This window comes from Populus alba, chromosome 6 (assembly GCF_005239225.2).
Source record: "Populus alba chromosome 6, ASM523922v2, whole genome shotgun sequence".
NCBI lineage: Eukaryota > Viridiplantae > Streptophyta > Magnoliopsida > Malpighiales > Salicaceae > Populus > Populus alba.
In genome coordinates, this window is record NC_133289.1 from 11,622,921 (window position 1) to 11,644,903 (window position 21,983).

Consider the following 21,983-nt stretch of genomic DNA (forward strand, 5'->3'; position numbering starts at 1 on the left):
CTATATTTATTAGGAACCTGCTTGGTTTTACCATTAAGAAATTAGAGTTACCTAAATCTAGCATTTTAAGAAAAATCTAGTCTATACTAAATCCTTGTATATATAAAACTTTATTGTCCTTTTATCAAGAACTTGATAGTTGTGTTATGGTTTTTTTTTTTTACCATATAACATATGACCTAAAGTACTTGGGTTACTTACCAGTTTGATTGCTCTAAAGCTGATAAGACTATAAGTGCTATAAATTTATCAAGATTGATATTTTATCTTTATCTATCTATTTTTATGCATCAACACTTCTTAGAGAGATATATATTATGGAGTCATTTGTGCTCACACCTAGCTTTAAAATCTAGCAACCTTATTATTATCTTCAACTTGTTAAAAGCTTGGTAACATTTAGCTAACCACTTCCACCTCTAGATACTTTACCGTGATCTTTTCATATTTTATATATCAAGGTGTCTAAAGTACCCAATCCTTCCTTCCTTCAAGAAATAAAACCATGTCAAATCCTCTTTAACAAGGCTATACTTCTTAACTTAATCCTTTGACTTAGTAATTCAATACACATAAATTAACATATATGACTTTTTTTCTTGATCACCATTTTCTACCAAAATGAACTTTAAATAAATGTGTAAACAATCCATCTTATTATATAATTCATCGTTTTAAGTCTAAATCTCAATAATTACATATTATTGTTACACCCAAATGATCAAATTAGTTAAGAACAAATCTGAAATCATTCAAATTGTATTTTATATGACTTTATTTTGATCAAAACAAATTGCCCCAATGAATAGGCCAAATTGAAAGATAAATTTGGTTGCACAGATATCAACCTCACTCGAACATTACTTATAACTTGTGACTTGTTGACATGACAAGTAGGACTCACTCGTTGACGTGGTTGGTAACATCACGGTTGAGGTGGGATGACATCACTACTTAAATGGTCTAGTTTGGGTTTGTCATATATTTTGAGCAATCTAGTATTTGATTTTGGTTGTTTTTTAAGTGAAGATAATGTGCATCCGCATAAAGCCTAGCCCTTTCTTGATGCGTGTAGGAGCATACATCACCTTTCATCTTTTATTTTATATACAGTTTTCATTGTTGTTTTTGTCTCAATCTCCTATTTATAGTGATATGTTTATAACACATTTTCTACCATTTTTATTTCTAGGTAAAAACCAAAAACACCAATTGTTTTCTTCAACAAAACACATAATACCAATTGCTAGGATCGATTAATTAATGATCAAATTCGAAACAAAATAATTTAACATGGTTTGTTAATCATCTACATCCATGGTGCAACCAATTTTATTAGATATAGAGATACATCTACAATCTATAACAATGAAGGAAGAGGAGCTCCTCAACTTAACTCCCAACTATTTGTAATTGCCTCACATTTCTCTCTATCTCTCTACTGTTACTATAGCTGTTACCTATGATAACTTCTCTATTACATGTTTTGTTGCTTCTCGCTAGTTAGTTTAACTCTCTCTAAACATCTTTATTTACTTTTAAAAATGGAGAAGCACACATCCCATTTTTAGCCATGGTTTCTACCAATAAGTCACTAAAAATGTTCTCTTAATTTACAACAAAAAATTTTAGTCCATTGTTGACTCCTTTCCACCCTTTTTTTAAGCTTTTGTTTCTGTTTTATTGCAACTAGAAAATTTTAAGGTTGGAGACTAGAAATTAAACTCAAAATTCAATCACAAAAAAAAAAAAAAAAGAGAAGCTAAATCATAATCATTTATTAAAGATTGAAAAACTTTACATGTACAAGTTACAAGATTATCATTCCTAAAAAAAATAGCTCAATTGTGACCGATTCATTAAATGTTAAAAACATGTAAGTAAATGTGCTAATGATACATACACTTCAACCACATCCCAAATTATCATAATAATAGAAATGTATAAACAATAAATTAACCAATTCGTTTAACCAAAACTAAATATTGATTTAAGATATCAAAACATACTTTTTGAATAAATAAAAAATTAACAAGTAAAGTTATCAAAAGGACTATGAACTTACTATGCAGATGTAATAAAATAGACAATAAAAAAGGCAACACATCAATAACATAAAATGAAAGAACCTTATAGCTAATCTCCATCATAATAATTGAACAAGTAATTTCTATCCTTATAAAAAAATGAAAAAAAAAGATATAAGATCCTCCTTGATGAAAATTTGATGTGCTAATTCATAAGAATATTGACAAGTAAGAATGATAATGATAATATAAAAAAAAAAAAAAAAAACATATGATCCTAGTCGATGAAAATTTAATAGTTTCTTGATTTTTTTTTTATTTTAGTCCTATATCTTCAAATCTTGCCCTCAGTAAATTAAAAGCAATTGACCATTAATTTCACTACAAAAAGATCAAATAAAAAAAAATAGCACTACTTCAATAAAAAAAAGTGAAATGTAGAAGGATGGAGGAAAAAAAGAGAGAGAAGAAGCTATAGTGAACACACCACATATTTTAGTTTCTTTTAATTTAATGCTACATGTTCAATGCATAATCACGCAAGGAGGATGATGCTATTGATCGGCAAACCAATAACCCATATAAAAACAAAACCAAGAAAAAAAAATATCAACCTAAAGAGAAGTAAGAAAATGCAATAATCAAGTAATAATACCAAGAATTTTCGAGACCCTTTGAGTATTGAAGGAGAAACAGAAAACAAACACACTTGCACTTCATATAGAAGAAACCAATTGATTCTTCAACACAGTTCTTGCACAATGGACACCTCCTCCACGTTTTCCTCTTGTCAAGATCCTTCAACATAACATCTTCCCCTTTCTTTTTCAGTTTCTGAAATTTTCTACAAATATCTGAATGCCAAGGAACCATACACTTGACACAAAAGGCTCTTTTGCAGAATGAACAATAAGATTTTTCAACCTCCCCTCCTGCATCATTAACCATAAGGACAGTACAATTTCTTAGAACCAAGAATCACAGGCTCGCATAGAGCAATACCCCACCTATCAAAAACCTCCTTTGGTGAGGATCACACGGCAGTATTCTGGCTCCAAGACTCCTCGGCAATCATACACCGGATAAGATAGTATTGCAGGAATGTCATCAAGCTTGGAAGCTACATATCTAATAATGCATTCAGTGCAATAAAAGTGTTCGCCACCTTTCAGACTGAATAAGTCACACAAATCCCCTCGCTCTGCACCGATTTCGAAATCAAAATCTGGACTATCAGTTGCAGAATCAGAACACTCTCCAACCTTCAAGAAATTCCCCGTCATCATATTTGTTTTCTTCATCTTCAGTGTCAACAGCATAGGTGTTGTCAGCAAGCTCGAAAATCCCCTTTAATTCCCCCCCCCCCACAATTTCTGTTTTCTCTTGCTCTTTCTACGCTTGGACGACAACAAAACACCCATCTTGTTTCCCATCTAGTCTTCAGTTCTCAAACTTCATTTTCACCCTTTGTTTCATCTTTTTCGATATCTGTGGTTAACAAATGTAAGAATCTGTGGGCAGCATGGTGATCTGCTGCTAACGAGTAGAAGCCATGACAGCCATCCTGGTAACTTGCTACCGAAGTTTAAGAGATGCAAAGAATCCATCTTCTTTTGGTTTATGTTTTTTTTTTTTTTCCAGTCCTAATAACCTTCCCCACTTCTGCAACTAATAACCTGAAATTAGGGTATTTATATTAGGCACTAGAGTCCATCCTGACCGTCGAATAAAAACAAAATCACATGGCAATGCCATAGATCAATGAAGAAGAAACAATAGAGGAAGCAGGAGAATCGATCTTTTCCAAAGCTGAGTGGTTTCCATTCTCCATTCCACGAATTCGAAACCGAGGAAAGCTTGCTAAACTCATCAACCGCTTTTCTCTTATTCCACCGAGTATTTTTGTGAAATAGACTTGCTGACTTTGATACTTTTGGCCTTAAAAGTAACTGATTAAAACGCCGACTTCTTTTTATGTCATTAGCAGTTGCTCCCGTGAAAAGGGGATTCTTGGCCCTCGAATTGGAGATGACTTGCGCTCCAGAAGCCGGACGCATAGGATCATAGGCCTGTCTTCTACGCAAATTAACCATAGGCAGCCAAACCAGTGCTGAAAATTAAATTGGCTAAAGGTTATTCTATTTCATCACCCACAAGCAACCAACCAACCAAGATACAATATGAGGGGGTTTAATAGAGTCAAGAGCAAGGAAAATATTACTTTAGGGTGAGGGAAATTCCTCAGAGCAAGCTTTGTAACTGATTTAAAATGTCTATACACAAACAATCAGTACGTATACAAGATTCTATACAAGCAACCATCTGATAGTTTCCAGACAACTGAATAAAAAATTATAACTACAACATTAAACTTATTGTCTGTCACATGAAACGGTCCTGTACACTTGAAACAATTTTGCAATTCAAAGATGGTGGATTAAGCTTAGGGACCAATGCACGTCTCTCAGCAGAGAATCCTATCATGCAGCAACGAGGATTCACATGCAGGAGGATTCTACATGAAAGGAGGGCTGGCACCAGTACTAATGCCGTAGACTTGAGTACAGCTCTCCAAGAGCAGCATATAGTGGTTCAGCAGCTTTAGGTCTGTCCACAGTTCCAAGAAGAATATCAGCAGTGGAGAGATAAGGATCACCATAGAACTTTAGATTGGTTTCGGTCCTCGTTGCTAAAATATTTCCTTCAAGTGATACTCCCACAAATGCCCCTGATACATGCCAAACAATTAAAAGGATCAATTATCCTAACTTTTCAAATCGCAGCATGGTTTTAGGAGCAAAGACCAAAATAACTAACACCATGCAGAATAGGAAAGCAACCAAATGCTAGGACATCTCCTAAAACCAATTTCAATGGTCTGGACATAGTATATAATTTCCATAATGGAGGCACCGAAGAAGGTTTTATTTAAAACAATGGGCAACTACAGATAAAGCATAATTCTAGTTAGCTACACATCCAGGGGTACAGGGCATCAGAAGTGAAATTTTCCCATTCCCCACATGATCATTAATTATATTTAGCTTCATCCTAAAAAATGAATTCGGTCCCCTTGGGACTCCAACCCGAGATTTTCCCTAAAGATCACTGTCACATCCAAAACAACATTCATCAATCTGAAAATGCAAACTGGAAATTCATTGATTAATCAACATTTCTAACATTCATCAGCTATGGGCAAACAGTATGTTAAAAGTTAAGATCTTCTCCTCACAAAACTATGAAAGCTAAATAATATCTCATTTCAATCCTTAGTTTTAGTGCCAACCAAAAGGCTTCTTTTCATAAGATAGAACTTAAAGATGCAAAAACTTATCTCAAAAATACCTTTGCTACAGCTGTAAGTATAGCACATGCCAGATCCTCTATCCCCAGCATGAAGATCTGCTTCCAGCACCCTCCCAACAGGGCCTGCTGCAGCACTGCAACCAGCCCCAAGAGAAAAATGCATGCGACTACAAAATGTCTTCACAGCTTTGTAATCATGGAGGACAATTATATAGTCCATGAGCTCACCCCCAATCTGGGAGACAAGGAGAGAAGGAGTGACATGAATAAAATTTCAGCATTGTTCAAATTGAATTAATTGATTTTATCTTAGAAAAAAATAATGACCAACTTTATCGAAGAAGGTAAGAGACTTTTCTTGCTCCAAAAACAAGCATATCTTGGGAGTTTTTTTATGCTTCTGTTGCATTTTCAAATATAAACCTAATTTATTGAAAAGTTTACCTGAGCACCCCATCCTAAGCCAACCGAACATATTGCAGATGGGGCAGACCATGATCCATCAGATCTCCGAGCAATGACTAAACCAGTGCCAAGTTTGTAAGCAACTATTGCACCAGCTTTGGCAACTGTTAAGATTGCCAAGCCTTTGGCTCCTTTCAGAATTGCTAGGGGGATGGACTTCTCAGGATTCAGCCTAGAAACCTGACCATTTTCAGAAAGCATAAGCCCAACTGGTTCCTTAATGAAGAAGAATAATGAACAACTATAATTGAATAACCAACTTTTTTGGCTAGTTGACAATAACATGATGGGATAATGTCAACGGGAAAACATAAAGAATATGCTGAATCTTCCTCCACTAGTCTACAATTGCATAATAAGAAATTGTCAACAGAGAAATGTAACTCTACCGCCAAATCTAGGGTTGACATGCAATTAGTGATTAAAATGTAAGGCCTGAGACCAAGAATCAGGAAATTGAACATCTTTCAAACATAAAGAAGTACGAAAACAAGCAGAAAACACACCTGCCAATAGCTTCTCAACGTATTGGATGCTTTGTATACCTCATGTTCCATGGAGAAACCAAGTGGCAGGTTTAACCATCCTCTCGTGCAAGTCCAATCCACGACATCATGTTTCGCCACTTGCATAGCATTGCTAATGGTATTAATAAGAACACCTTGCAAAGGATCAAGCCTATCATAGCAGGTGTCACAAACCCTTTGTGGATTCCTCTCCCTAAACTTAACAGGTAACAAACACCGTCCTTTAGTACATGTTCTGCAAAAAACCCCACCACAAAAACGACAATGATGCCTTCCACGAGAAATTGCTGTAAAGGGAGCAGTACACTGCATACAAACTGTAGTAGAACTATCTGGCAACCACTCAGGCGGTTCAGCTTCCAAGACATCTTTGTACACGGTGCTATAATTTGGCTCCAGAAGTGGCGGGGCACTCGGAATATAAACAGAGGAGTGCAAATACGTGTCCCCATTCTTCTCCGATTCCAGAAAGGAAACATTTGAACTGGGCACTCGACCACCACCACCACCACCACCACCATCTTTATTCTGGCCAGTTAAAATAGCAACTATCCCACTTAATACATTTTTCAAGTTGACCTCTGGAAGCCTATTGAAATTTGCAGAAAAACGAGGATCATCATCGTCATCAGTTGAACCATCAAGGTAATCCCGTTGCGGCACCGGCCATAAGGGATCATCGATATAGTCCTCAACATTAGGGTATGCATTCTTCTCCTTTTCTACCTTACAGAATTTAACTTTCCCTTCAAAACTCGCCATTCGCAGCAGCTAAACCACATAAAAACTGATTTCACAATCAAGAAAAAATATATTAATAATAATTCGAAGGAGTTGAATCCGTTAACACGAAGAATAATTTAGTTTTACGAAAACGAACAGCATAAGATTTCATTCTAAATCATTAGGGTTTTTCGTTACCTTTATTCAATATTGGAAGAATTGAAACGACAGCGTACCTTGCGATAAGTCTGATCCAAGCTTTGAGATTTTCACCTTCTCTTTTTTCAATCGTCGACGGAGGACAACCACAAGCAAAAGGAAGGAACGGAGGAAGAGATGATTGGATTAGATAGAGAAGAACCATACGACACTCGGTATTGATATTTATTATTACATATATTATTTGTTGTTTGGGCTTTGGGACTCGTCAATGACCGTTCCTTATGGGCTGAAACTTTTCTATTTGCTGGCTTCGATTTTATTGATTAAGGAAATGTTTGGAAGTAGATTGTTTTTTTTTTTTTTTTAAAGTGTTTAAAAATATATTAAGATGATGATTTTTTATGTTTTAAAATTTATTTTTAATATTAATATATTAAAATAATTTAAAAATATTAATTTGATGTAAAAAAATTTAAAAGTATTTTTTAAAAAAAAAAAAAATTAAACAAGGCTTTAAGTTTTAAATATAAATATTTTGCTATTGAATAAATAGAAATGTAGTAAAGATTGTTTTTAAAAATATTTTTATTTAAAATATATTAAAATAATATTTTTTATTTTTTAAAAAAATTATTTTTAACATCAACGCCATATCAAAACGATCTAAAATTAATAAAATAATAATTTAAAAAAATAATAATTTTAATAAAAATAAAATAATAATAACTTTAGTAGATTTTGAGGGATGGTTCCAATTTTAGATTCTATCAACCACACCAATCCAAAAACTTAAAAATCATCGCCATCATTCTTAATCTTCAAATTCATTCAAGTGGATTTGAACATATTTTTTTTCCTACACCGTCCCTCAAAATCCATTAAAGTGGACCACAATGGACCTCTGTCCAGCAGTTGCAGACAATCATGTTAAAAACCAGAGGCAGCACTTGTTCTCACATCTCCTTCTCTTCTCCCAGTTTACAGTGCTGACCATGAAGCAAAGAATGATGCCAAAGCAGCAGAGGTTGATTATCCATTGAAGAACAGGGGCTTTGACCTTGTCACTTTCATCGGATCTTGTAATGGCCTGATGTGTGTTCGTCCTGATCCAGACACCATATTGCTATTCATTCCTTCTATCAAAGTTGTGCTAGTCAAAAACATTTATGCACGCAAGGTGTTCGGAGAATATCCTTGTATGCTATTATGAAGGCACATAATGATTTCTGGGTAATGGCGTGTGGAAAGAGAGAATCTTGAACCAAAACATCTCATATTACTACTTGAATCCATTGAGTTTCTTGATGAATCAAGCAACTCTGTTTGAGATTGGCTACAAAGTTATTTGTGTTCAATTCAAGAGAAGAAATTTTTAGGAACCTTGCAATTCCTTGAGATTCTAGTAGAGACCTGCCTGGAAAGCCTCTCTTTTTACCCATCATTATGTCTAATACTAACTTTAATCATCAAATTTCCTCCATCACAACCAATACCTCCATTGAAATTAAAATCTTAAAGATAAAATGTTCATGTTTTCAGCTGCCAATTTTTCCAGTTAAGGGCTTCGAAAGGAACTGCAAATATACTCGTTTCTGACCTTATTTATAGTATCAACTTGCACGAATATGTTTGAAGGCAATCTGCAAAGTGGTGCAATTCATGTTTTCTGTGTTAATTTTACTTTGAAAATGCTTAGAACTGCTGCTGTACAGGGGTCATATTAGATAAATATTTATATAATTTAAATTTTTTTTTACTAAAAAAATATATTAACAAATTTTTTTACGTTAAAAATTTCATCCTCTGTATACACAATTGAACCATATTAATATATATATATAAAAAATAAAAATTAAATAGATAAAGAATATGAGCATTACAAATTAGTAATTACAGTAATCCAATTGTATTGCTTTAGCATTATCATATTAATTGTGCATGAACTGAATAAAAAATAGACCTTTAATTAATGAATAGTTTTATATTAATTAAATTCAATAATTCAGCTTAATTGGATTAAATTATATTATATTTTACAGAGGCTAATTTTGATCAGATCTTTTTTACAGGGGGTAATTTGAGGAATTGATAAAAGTACAGGGGCAATTATGACCATCCAAATCTAAATCCAATCCAATAACCCTAAAATCGAAACCCAGCCGCCGCCTCCTGTTTCTATATTTACACTGATGAAACAAAAACACAATCCAAGTTCAGGCAGTCTCTCTCTCCTGCCAATCCACGGCCGCAGCTTCCAACCACCAGGGCTTGTTGCCAACTCTATTCTACCCTATTTACGGCGTCAGTGACCATTCTACTTCCATCTCTTTTATCGGCCTACAGTTTCTCTTTATCTTTTGTTTGCTATACGAATTGCTCCATCTCCCTTTTCAGGTTCGTCATGCCACCAGTTTTCTTGTTTTCATTTTCTCGGCAACCATGGATTCATGCAATTAAGTTTTAAAAAAAAAAAAAATCTAGGTTTAATTAAAGTAAAAAATTTGCGCGAATGATTTTCACTGTCTTCACGCCATCGAGTACGGAGGTCACCATATTCATTAGGACGAGATTTATTTTCTTACATTGTGCATTATTCATCTTTTTAATCCAAAAATCAACTCAGGGTTAGTAAGATCTATGTTAGGGTCCTATCTCTATGTTAAATGTAGGGTAATAGAATTGATTGATGCATGACTCTTAAGGATGTCCCATGCGACATTCTTCTTAAGGATTGGATATTTATCATGGATTTTGTCTTTAAATTTGAATGATATTTGAGGTTGAAATATGATTTTTGGTGCGTATGGTTAATTGGAAAACCAAACCAGAACCTGCAAGTTCATTGATTGCCAGGTTTAGGTTCAGACTTGCAGAAATGCCTAGCCTGATTCCAGGTTCAGGGTATTGTCAGGGTACCAAACTCTGAACACTTCTACAGGCAGCAAATACTATAAAACTAGTTAGTGAAGCCAATAAACCCTAATCTGATTGTTAATTAGATTGTGAATTTTGGATTGAGTGTAGATCCGAAATAAAAAAGATGCCAGATGATGTTTGGGAAAATTGCGCAAGGGCTATGAGTTCCCCACTTTCACGTTGGGACTTTGATATAAACCAAAATCATATCTCCCTTCCTGATGGCAAAAGTCTGATCTAATATTTATTTAGTTTAATATCTTGTCTGTGTCTTCCAAAGACTCCTTTTTTAATTTACGTGAAAGCTTTGTTTGTTTGTTTTTTTCTTGGAGGATAGTGGAGGTCTTAGATGATGGCCATGGTCGCAGCGACTAAAATGATGGTCACTGTTATAACTTAATTTTGGTTATTCGTGAAATTTTTTTTTTTTAAAATAAAAATAAAAAAATAAAGGCTGGAAAATGTGGAGAAAACTGATAAAAAAAACTGTAAAAATAGATAAAAATCGAAGGTCAAATTAAATGCAAATTTGAAGGTCAAATGAAATGATTATTGGATGAACTTGCATAAAAATTAAGTCCAATTAAGTCCAATGATATAATTAAAATTTTTTAATCATGGGTCAAATTAAATTTTAATTATGTTTAAGAATTAATTTAGGTCCAATTAAAGGATTTAATTAAGTGCAAGGACTTAATTATACTTTAAACGGGTCAAATTAATTTGAGGGCTTAATTGGTGAAAAATTAAGGTTGAGAACCTAATATGGACTTAATTGAAAAGATTGAAATTTTAAAAGATCAAATTTAATTTTTACCAAGTGAATTGATTGAAATTAGAGGTCAAACACAAAAATTAAGGGACTAATTTTGAGGCTTGAAAAATATTTTGCCTATAAATATTAGCTTACAACTTAAATTATTTAGGGGTAATTTTAACAAATAAAAAAGAGGAAAAGAAACCTTAAACCTAACTCTTCTCCTTAACCCAGCCGCCGCCATCCATCAGAGAAATTTTTCTTCTCCGCACATAGCTTTCAGTGGTCTTTATTTTTCAGAAGAAGAAATGGTGGAACCAGCCGGGTCTGAAAAATGAAGACCATCGAGGGCTGTGTGCAGAGAAGAAAAAATTTCTCTGATGGGTGGCGGCGACTGGGTTAAGGAGAAGAAAGAGTTAGGTTTAGGGTTTTTTTTTTTTATTATTTGTCAAAATTACCCCCATTGATTTGAGTTGTAGGCTAATATTTATAGGACAAAGTATTTTTCGGACCTCAAAAATTAGTCCCTTAATTATTGGCCCATTAAAAATTTAATTATGTCATTGGACTTAATTTTTATGCAAATTCGTCCAATAATCATTTAATTTGACCTTCGATTTTTGTCTATTTTTGCAGTATTTTTTATTAGCTTTCTTCACTTTGCCAGCTTTTATTTTATTTTGAAAAAAAAAAAGAATTTTGGGGAATAACACAATGGCCATGGTCACAGCTGCTAAAATGATGATTGGGATATTGTGCAAGGGCTTTGAGTTCCATTTTAATGGAATTGATGAAATAATTCATGTTATACCCTCTGATTACCAGCAGCCAGCAGTTTGATGGGTCTTTACAGTGTATCCAATTACCTGTACTAACTTGGCTCTTTTGCCACTTCTTTGATCTATGATCTTATACATGCTCTTATTAATTCCCGGAATTTGCATCTTAGGATTGAAGATGACCCATTTGCCAGATTAACATTCTTATAACTATAAGAAACTAGAACAATTAACTCGTGGAGTAAACAACGTAGGTCTTATTGTTCAACTATCTATTTAGATTTGTTAAAAGAATGAGTTATTTTTTTCGTTATCTTCCTCAGAAACAGGAGTTTATGCTCGATACCCATCTAATGAAAGCATCTTGTGAGGATTGTGGCCATTTCCGCCTGCTGGACTGGGCTCTTGCAAACCAGCTTATTTTGGATTGGGCATATTGTGAAGATTATTCTTTTGCTTCCAATTTAATAAACCTCAATTTTTTTTTTCATGAATTTCTTTTATTGGGTTCTTTTATTTTCAATTTGATAATAGTAGAAATGAAAAATGAAAGAAATATTAAAAAGATGAAAATATAATATAAGAGAAACAATTCATCGTGGGTTCATGTTTTGTTTTGTTTTCGATTGGTTTTATACAAGCTTTTGCGATGTTGAGTTAGTGTATAATTTATTTCAGCTTTGGTATTTAATTTTAAACTCAAATAAATATATATTTTTATAAAATATATATTTATCTTCTTAATTTTTAGTTTTTTTATTTAATTGAAAGCATGTATAAAAATTTGTGTTTGCAATAATGTATTTTATGGCATTAACAATGCCATTTTATTTTATTTTTGCGCTGAAAGAAAAATCCATTCCACAGCTTGGCGCCGAAAAAAAAAAAAAAAAAAAAAAAAAAAAAAAAAAAAAAAAAACTACCATCTATCAAGGCATCAATATGTCAAGGTCGATGCTTTGTGGCTCATCCATCTCTCCACAAAAAACAACAAGACCTCCACTCTGCATGCTGTTGCCGAAATCAATCTCATCTCTCCATTAAAACTCGACGAGAACATCCCAGTGCATACCGTTCTCGAAATCAATCTTGGGTATTCCCATTAGATATTTATTAGATTAACAAGTTACAATAGGGGTCAATTTATCTAGCTCATTTCTCTAATTTCTGAAGGGGAAAAAAAAAAAAACAAGAGCAAGCCTCAAATTATCATTATTATTATTATTATTATTATTATTATTACAAATTACAACTACAATAACAATTTAAAAAATATATATATTGAATTTGAATCTAAGACAAATATTCAGTGTTTTCTTAATAGATTAGGGTCTCAATTGAGGGGGCAGGGAAATACCCCCTTTTCTTGGTTAGTTGAATTATATTGCTCCATTTTTTTCTTCCAATTGATTATTTCACTTTGAGTTTTTATTTTAGATTGGATTTGAAGGTTTGTTTTGATTTGCTAATCAATTTTGTAAAATAATTAAGTGTAATCAATTTAAGACAATTAAGGTTTTGGGGACAAGATTTAAGACCAAAACAAATGTTCAACCCTATTTTCTACAAGGTCAAGGGCTAAATTGAAAGGGCAAACTAAAACTTATTAGTGCGCGTAACACAAGTGCTAGCGTGTGAGGAAGGCCGTGACACTCTAGTGGAGTGTGCAGTGGCTACTGATCTCCAAATATTGTTTTTCTTGTTGGATTTGGAATCATTTTTGTGAAACCTTCATTTTTTTTAGGCTTGCATGTTGAGGAGCGGTGGTGTTGCTCCAGTCGACCACTCTTCTTCTTCTTCTTTTCTCTTCTCTATTCTCTCACCTATCCTTAATTTTCTCTCCTTACTTTGTCAAAAATATCAGAGTGGGATGTCAATTGTATTTTATGTAAAATTTAGTTTTTATTCTTTTGATTTTTATTTGTTAGGTTATTTTTTTTATCAATTTCATATTTCATCATTGAGTTAGTACGGGATAAGGTTTTTTATTTTTTATTTTTTTATAAGGTAATTTTAATCTCATGACTCGAATTGCAGGTTTGGAAGGTTGGCCCGAGTGAGCTCGGGCCATTGTTTAGGACCTTTTTTAATATTTTTTTTTTTTTTTCTAACTTGTACTGGTTGAAAATTAAATTTCATGATTTTTTTTAAATTTTTTCTATGAATTTATCCTAATTTTATGACCCGATCATAGGTTTGACAAGTTTTATCAGGTTGACTTGAGTTGTTTTTAATTTTTTTTAATTGATTTTTTGTTCTGTTGTCTTTTAATATGTAGTTGATTGGGAAGTGGATTTCATAATTTATTATGATTCACTATCTATGGAATTATCACAAGTCGAATGATTTTAGGTCATGAGTTTTACAAGTTAATTAGAATTGGCCAGTGTTGAGCTAACATATTGTCATCTCTATATTTTTTAAAAGAAGATGTTCAATATGTCATCATATCAATATTTATAAAAGATGTTGATCAATATGCATCATATTTTTCTGCTAGAAAACACGTTTGAGACGCCTTAACATTTTGTTTACATTTTAAAAAAAAAAATTAATCTCAACCATGATATAGTGTGAGTCAAGGATCTAGTTAACATACTAAACAAAGAGGTGAGTTCACTTTTCACCTCCTCACAAAAGCATTGTTCACTCAAACAATGCTTTGTTTTTTTTTTTTATTTAGTTTTTTTAAAATTTTATCATTTGATATTAGTTTACTTGGAATTGAGTTTTATAATTTATTTTATTTTTTTAATGAATTTATCCCTGTCTTATAACTCGAGTCACAAGTTTGATGAGTTAACCCATGTTGACGGGGTTTTTTATTGATTTTTTTTTTTAAAAAAAAAAATTTCATCCTTAACTTGTTGAATGGGATTTGAATATCATAATTTATTTTGATTTGTTTTCTATGGACTTATCTTAGTCTTATATTTTGAGTCATGGATGTGACGGGTTCACTCAAGTTATTCTTTGTTTTATTTTTTTTTCAAATTTTATCCTTTAACAATGAGTTGATTGATATTGAACTTTATAATATATTTTAGTTTGCTTTATATAAGATTATACTGGTCTCATGATTCAAGTTGGTGGTGTGACAAGTTAACCTATGTTGACTTAAGCTATTTTTTTTTTAATTGATTTTTTTTTAATTTTATCCTTTAACACTGGATTGATTGATAATTGAATTTCATATATGAAGTTGTCATTATCTTATGACCCGAGTTATCAATTTAACAAGTCAACTTGGGTTGACAAAAGTTAATCAAATATGTTGTCATCTCAATATTTTAAAAACAAATGTTGTCTTAAATATTTTTTTTTTAGTCAAATATGTTTTTATCGGTTGTCTGGATTGCTTTTAGACAAGCTAAGCTGGTTAGGTCATTTCAAGTCAATTTCCACATAATTTAAATTTCTTTTCTATTAGAAAAAAAATATTAGCAATACTTGGATTTTTTTATATTAAAAAAAAAAAAAATCTTGCCCACATTATAATACATTTAATTAATCTACCATACTCTAAAAAACTACGGGTTCTTCCCTAAACTTAAACCTAGAGAATTGTTTAGGGATAAAACTTAGAATACCAGTATAGTATTGGGAAATTTTTTTAAATTTGTCCTGAAAATAGACATGTAGATAGCATTTAATAGAGAGACAGGAAATAGGTGGCATGAATATCAAGACTAGACTAATTTGTGTTTGGTTTGGAGATAAGACATAATAAAATATTATAAATAAGTTTTTTAATTGTATATTGTATATGTTTCGACTATATTTTGAAGATGTGGTTTTTTTTTATTTCACCACCTCTTAATACAATTTAATTATTATTCAAATAAAAAAAATTATAATTTAAAAGTTAAAATTGAGAGCATCCACTCTATTAAAATTCTTTATAATAAATATTTTAAAAAAGTTTTTAAACTCTATTTTTTGTTCTTTTTCATTATAAAATGTTTAAACACTCCTCTAGACCTTCTAAGAGCAACTATAACCTCACAAACTCGAACTTTGATGATAAAAAATATATTCAAAAGAATGACAAATCGTTTTTCCAGACAAATGACATTTCGTTTGTTTTATTTAAAAAAACCCTTAAGAGAACGATGAGTATTTTCTGTCTTTATTGTTAATAAATAAATAATTATGCATGGATGGGATTTTCCTTTTATTGAACGGGCTTGACCTTTATTTTTTGAATTTTCATTAATTTTGTTTTTTGAATTTAATTTTTAATTAATATCTCCTCTCTCATTTTTTAAACTAATTAATTGAACTATTTTTAAATAGTAATTAATATTTTTAAATGGTTTCTATAATTTTATAATACCTTAAATTTGAGATAAATTAGTTGTATTTGCATGATGCATTTATAATAACAAAAATCTTATTTACTAAGAAGCTATAATAAACCTCCAATAAAAATAAAATAAAATATATAAAATAAAAATTATAAATAAGATAAAATAATCTATCTCTTATTTTTTACTAGAAATATCTCATGCTTTAATCTTTAATTAACATTCCCAACTATTTTTGCGATTTATCAGTTAATATAATTTTTAATGTATTGTATTGAATGCATATATTATTATTTTTATTTCTCAATTAATAAATCTTATAATACCAAATTCTTATTTTCTAGTCTTTTTTTTCTATATTAGAAACTTAAAAATTCCACTCGTAATATAGTGCGGGTAAGTTGGGTGGTGGAGATTTTTAAAGACTATTTGGCATTATAGTAGCTTTTTTTTTTTCTTAATAATAAAAAAAAACTATTTGATTAACTAAATAGATTTTATTTTTTGCACTAGACTCCATTCATAATTGCATTTCAAACCTTAATTTTGTAAAAATTAAAAATATCATACTTTTCATTCATGGATGCATTTTTTTCATTTATTTTCTTGTAAAAATAAATCTTATAAAAATTTTAATTAAAAACATATTTTTTAAAATTTATTTTTTAAAAAACAGAAATAGGAATTATTTTTTAAAACCTTTTTTTAAAAAAATGCCATCACAAAAACTACTATAATTTGAAAGTTACGTAATTTGACCAGCCTTCAACCTAATTAATAAAAGACGAAGCCCAGCCCAACAACCCGAACATGGCACTGGAAACAAAACCCTCCCTTCCAAGTTCCCATCAAACACCTAGAAAATAAAACACGCAGAACGCCACCATAGAGCAGAGAAGCTCTAAAAGGGAAACTAGCACAGGCTGAAAATCTTAAGAGAGCCAACCAAAGATGATTATCCCAGTTCGTTGTTTTACTTGCGGCAAGGTACTTACTTTATTAATTATCTTCTTTAATCACGAGGTGCTTTCTATTTCATTCAATTTCTCAGCTTATTCCTCGCCTGTCAAAATTTTATATCCGGAGAAAAAAATAATAATTTGTTTTCTTGAACAATTTTTGTTTTCTTATTGTTTAGCGTTTATGTTTTGATATTGCATTTAATTTCTTGTGATTATTTTTTGTTTGGGTTTTAGGTGATTGGAAATAAATGGGATACGTATCTTGATCTTCTTCAAGCCGATTACACTGAAGGGTGAAAAATGCTATTTATTTATTTCTTTCTTAAACTGAACAAAAATAAAATGCAAGAACCTGTGTTGTAATCTCGTATGACCCCTAGTTTTTGTATCCACATGGTCACACAGTGTACTCACTCTATTAGAAGGTAATATATATACGTTCTTGCTGGAAAATCGGTTGCAAGCTTTACTTTCCAGTAGCAGCCCCCCTCGTAATTATTCATGTTGAGTCTTCTTAAATACTTGCATGTGTATGCGAAATTCAGAATGGATGTAAAAAGTGTGTTATTCTAACATTATCAAGATGCTGTTAGTGTGGTTGTGATTTATGAGCTATGTTAGCATTTCATTGTGTAAGGTACAAAGCAGCTATCAAAATGTTGTTAGAATTGCTTTTAAATGATAGTTAACAGTCCTAATAGTCATAATATGGGATGCAAATAGTTAATTGGAACTCATAGAGAACATGTCGAATTCCAAACGTGTCTTGGTTCTTCATGCAGAGATGCTCTTGATGCTCTGGGGTTGGTTCGTTATTGCTGTAGAAGAATGCTTATGACTCATGTTGACCTCATTGAGAAGCTTCTGAACTACAATAGTAAGTCTTTCTCGTCTATGTCCCCTTTCCCCCTCTCACGTGTGCTGCCATTACACTCATGGATGAAACTGTATTTTTTTTGTTTGTGATGGTAGGGTATATTTTAGTCATTTTGCACTCCCTCCTTGGAAGAGGCCATGCTAGTTTAGTGAATTTTATTCTGTGAAAATTAACTAAAGCTCTTCCCTAATGGGTCTGGGTCATAATTCAATGTTTTTATGAGTATGTCTAGCTGAATGTGGGGGTGTTAATCTTGCTAAATGAGACAAATGGGTTCACGTTTATATTTTAATGTTGACATCAAGAAAATGAGATGGTGCTTTGTTTTATCCACAAATTGAATTTTTGAGCTGATATAATATACCAACTCTATTTGCCTCTGAATTTTTTGGTTCATTCTTCTTATCACTGACAAATTATGCCCGGCAGCTCTGGAGAAAAGTGAGGGCAGTTGAGAAGCTAATTTCATCACGGTTGACATGAAGCTGGTTATGGAAATTCATGATTAATTGTTGGATGTGTGGTGAATATGGTGAAAGTAGACATGGGACAAAGTTCAAATACTGTATAAACTTTTAACCACTCTTGCCTTGCACACTTCATTTTGGAACCTGGTCACTGTTTAAGACCACTGTTTTGGGAAGCTTATCAATCATTTTAAATGCCTGTTGTGCGATGCTGTTAGCAGTATTCTTTCAAATGTGATGCTTTCTACGATGATAAATATTTAGAGGGTGTTTGTTTAAGCAAACCACAGGAAAAAAACTATTAGGTAAAGTATAAAACATGATTTGCTGTTTGTGGGACCTAGTATATTTTACGTTTAAAACACAAGTTAATCGAAATCAGCTCCAAGCTGCTTCTCTGCTTATATGTTGTCTGTGTAGAGTGAATTAATTCACTCTACACACAAAAGTGAGCAGTAAAAATTTCTAATTTTTTTTTAATTGTGTTTTATTTGAAAAATTAGTGTTTAATATCATTCAATGACATTATATGATGGCGTAACATTTGCAGAATTTGATTGTAATTTTAATTTTATTCCTGATGATATTTTACTTAATTTTGTTGTATGGTCAAAAAACCATGAAAACTTTAGTTCTTGTCGAATGAATGTCGCATATGATGGAATTATAGATAGTTTAATGGAACAATAAAAAAATATTTATATAAAGTATTATTTATTTCATGATGTAATAGCAGTAGTTAATTTTATAATATTTAAATTAAAAACCATTAATATATATATATATATATATATATATTATATATAACCTTAATTTAAAAAGTATTCTTAACCAAACATATTAAATTATTTTTTGTTCAATTTTTATTTCAATTATAATTTTAACCAAATATATATAAATATTAAATTAATTTTAACCAATTTTTTTTTTAATTTTAACTACAAAAAATATCATAAGATCAAACACACTCATATCATAGTAGTCTGGTTGCAACCTAGTCACCGGTTACTAATAGAAGTGATGGATAGCTTTTCATGAGTATTTATAAATTGGACACTTTGATTTATAGACTAGATGTTTTGAACGATGCACTTGCTACTTTAGGTTATGATTTCTGCCAGTACAAAAAAAAAAAATAATAAAGTAAATAAAAAAGAGAGTTGATGCTATTAATATAAACAATCTAAATGTGTTTGTATTTTGTTGAATTTTTTCTATAAACATGCTAAAGAGGTCTATGATCCATATATTTTTTTTATTTATATGAGGTGTTTGAGTTAGTTTGCATATACCTTGATTAATCTCTATAAATTCTAAAGTTAAATATTTAATGTGACATGTTTAATATTACATACAAAGAAGGTTGTCAAATTCTAATACAAATTAAATCTCTTTTTTAATGATACACATATGAACTTTAATTTAATTATTATTTTCTAATTAGTTATTTTGTTGAGACTCAAAGAATATATCTTGTAGTTATACATGTTTTCTTTGATGATATTGACTTTTATTGATCACATAGTTGATTGCTCATTCAACTTTCCTAGTTCATTGATAACTCTTTCAATTCATTTGATTTTAGTTCTCTTCTTTGATTTTGTGATGCATAATCGATTATTCTTATGGATATTTGACACATGCATATTTATTTTAGGCATTAACAATAATCTAAAATTATATATCTCTTTTTTATTATTGCAAAAATCACAAGAAGCCTACTCCAGAATTTACATAGAATCTCTTATAACATTTTGATTCATACAATGATCCACCTGCTCAATTGTACTTTAATAAAAGTAAAAAAAAAAAAAACTATTTAGTAATTAATTTTTATTAATAACAACAACCAAATTAAATTATAATTAGTATTATCTAAGTGTATTAGTTGCCATGTATTTACATTATTTTCTTAGCCACGTCATTTATATATCAGTTATTAATCATTTAATATTATATTATTTCTATTCAATCCCAAATCAAGATCTTTTCAAATCTAAAAATTAAAATTGTTTCATCCTTTCATTACAAAAGCCTAAGTTTAAAAATAAAATTGGTTGTTAACTTCAGGGCTCATGAGATTAATCGAACGCGCAAGCTGGTACGAAATAGAAAGCGAATTAAAAGCAAAGAAAAGAAAGAAGAAGAGGGACTATGATGGTAATTTCTAAAATAATTTTGACATGTAAGGAAAGTGCTAGGCAGACACGTTGGCAATATTGTGATAATTAAATCATACATATATATATATATATATATATATATATATATTTTATTTTTTTTTTCCAAAACAGAATCCTCAGTTGATTGATTACAAGACCAATCTGCTGAACTGTCTGAGTTTGATGCCTACAAGTACTTGATTTCCTAATTTGCGTGTCAAATCCGTATTGGTGTAAGTTTGAGCCGAGAGGACCATGTACAAAATAAGAAATTGGTATCCCAATGCCAATGACCCATTCAATCATGAGGAGCAGCCTGGCATGGTATCCTGATCCAGGTATTATTTTTGCACGTAATCGTGGGTGCACCTGCGTAAACAAACCGTCTTGGCCGGCGGCTTTCAAAATTCATTTGCTGCACGTCACCTTCTCTTGATTTTATTGTTTTTAAATTATAGATGAGACATCTTTCTAAACCATGCTCGGGTAATAAGTATTGGTCGGGTTACCCAAATTAATCTTATTTTTTTATATAAATTAAGAGGGTATTTAGGATTATGTTTGAAAAAATATTAATTTTTTTTTGCTTTAAATTAATATATTTTTGATGTTTTTAAATCATTTTGATGTGCTGATTTTAAAAATTATTTTTTAAAAAATAAAAAATATTATTCGACATATTTTTCTAAATGAAAAACACTTTGAAAAGCAACCACAGCCACGCTCATAAACACACACTAAAACAATGTTGTTTTGATAAAAATAAAAAATAATCAACGGGTTACAACCGGGCTTGCCGGGATCAGCCTGCTAGGCGACCTGGTTTTAACTATTTCTATTTTTTTTTATAAACCCGGTCAGGTTATAGCTTTGGGTCAGCTAGATCTCGGGTCAACTTGTAAAATTGGATTGAGTTTTTAAACTATACTTAAATATATTTACGAAATTCGGTCTGGTTCGTAAGATAGATTAGTGTCTTGACTAGGTTTTAAATGGTTAAAATTTAGATTTATAATTGGTTAGGTGACTTGGGATGATAGCCAACTTTTATATTTATATATTTTAAAAAAATATATATATATAGTCTTCATTCCTATAAAAAATTTCTTAATATTTCTTTGTGTGTGTATAATATATGCAGTTTGAATACATATAGAATGTTTTTAAATTTTTTTTTACGTGGAATAATCGTGTAAAACTTACACTCACATGGAATTTTTATATTTTTTCGCGTCAATAACTATGTCTGAGAGTATATAATCTTGTAATTTATATATAGATTTTCTATTTGTATGAAATCAACGCAATGTTTATATACCTCAACCCCTGTATATTATGCTGCTGTCATCGATTCCTACGGGACTCCTTTCCCCACATGAAATTAGAGTCAAAACTACTGTACCTTTTCCAGTTCGACAAGTCACCCTCTGTAACCACAACTTCTGGTAGTTCCCACGAGCAGACACGGCATTGTCAGATCCTACTTGGTCTCATTAATGAAACCATATTGTTACTCCAAATTTAATTGTAATATTTATGCACT

The 21,983-nt window shown here is 31.2% G+C and overlaps 2 protein-coding genes, 1 long non-coding RNA gene and 1 pseudogene across 4 annotated transcripts; 2 read left to right on the forward strand and 2 right to left on the reverse strand.

Moving 5' to 3' along the window:
• Nucleotides 1-2,422: 2,422 nt before the first annotated feature.
• LOC118048515 (E3 ubiquitin-protein ligase RSL1-like) lies at nucleotides 2,423-4,107 on the reverse strand (annotated as a pseudogene).
• Nucleotides 4,108-4,255: 148 nt separating this feature from the next.
• Nucleotides 4,256-7,444, reverse strand: LOC118048514 (uncharacterized). 2 transcript variants are annotated; one of them, XM_035058233.2, is made up of 5 exons: nucleotides 7,288-7,444; nucleotides 6,308-7,115; nucleotides 5,781-5,981; nucleotides 5,376-5,571; nucleotides 4,256-4,755 (listed from the first exon to the last, which is right to left on the reverse strand). In XM_035058233.2, the coding sequence occupies exons 2-5, from the start codon at nucleotides 7,088-7,090 to the stop codon at nucleotides 4,571-4,573; spliced, it is 1,365 nt and encodes a 454-aa protein (XP_034914124.1). In that variant the 5' UTR covers nucleotides 7,091-7,115; nucleotides 7,288-7,444; the 3' UTR covers nucleotides 4,256-4,570. The 2 variants fall into 2 exon arrangements, with proteins under 2 accessions (XP_034914124.1, XP_034914125.1); XM_035058234.2 differs by having other exon boundaries at nucleotides 7,250-7,414.
• Nucleotides 7,445-9,368: 1,924 nt separating this feature from the next.
• On the forward strand, nucleotides 9,369-12,266 carry LOC118048513 (uncharacterized). Its single transcript, XR_004687483.2, has 2 exons — nucleotides 9,369-9,607; nucleotides 11,989-12,266. It is a non-coding gene; the product is annotated as an uncharacterized lncRNA (long non-coding RNA).
• Nucleotides 12,267-16,800: 4,534 nt separating this feature from the next.
• Nucleotides 16,801-18,541, forward strand: LOC118048512 (DNA-directed RNA polymerases I, II, and III subunit RPABC5). Its single transcript, XM_035058232.2, has 4 exons — nucleotides 16,801-16,959; nucleotides 17,169-17,227; nucleotides 17,717-17,811; nucleotides 18,241-18,541. The coding sequence occupies exons 1-4, from the start codon at nucleotides 16,924-16,926 to the stop codon at nucleotides 18,264-18,266; spliced, it is 216 nt and encodes a 71-aa protein (XP_034914123.1). The 5' UTR covers nucleotides 16,801-16,923; the 3' UTR covers nucleotides 18,267-18,541.
• The last annotated feature ends 3,442 nt before the right edge of the window (nucleotides 18,542-21,983 follow it).

Coding starts and splice junctions, on each gene's coding strand:
- LOC118048514 (XM_035058233.2), bottom strand. CDS start 7,090: ATGGCGAGTTTTGAAGGGAAAGTTAAATTCTGTAAGGTAGAAAAGGAG. Junction 5,982..6,307: donor CGTTGAGAAGCTATTGGCAG/GTGTGTTTTCTG, acceptor GAAAATGGTCAG/GTTTCTAGGCTGAATCCTGA. Junction 5,572..5,780: donor GCTTAGGATGGGGTGCTCAG/GTAAACTTTTCA, acceptor CTTGTCTCCCAG/ATTGGGGGTGAGCTCATGGA.
- LOC118048512 (XM_035058232.2), top strand. CDS start 16,924: ATGATTATCCCAGTTCGTTGTTTTACTTGCGGCAAG. Junction 16,960..17,168: donor GTTGTTTTACTTGCGGCAAG/GTACTTACTTTA, acceptor TTTGGGTTTTAG/GTGATTGGAAATAAATGGGA. Junction 17,812..18,240: donor GAAGCTTCTGAACTACAATA/GTAAGTCTTTCT, acceptor TATGCCCGGCAG/CTCTGGAGAAAAGTGAGGGC.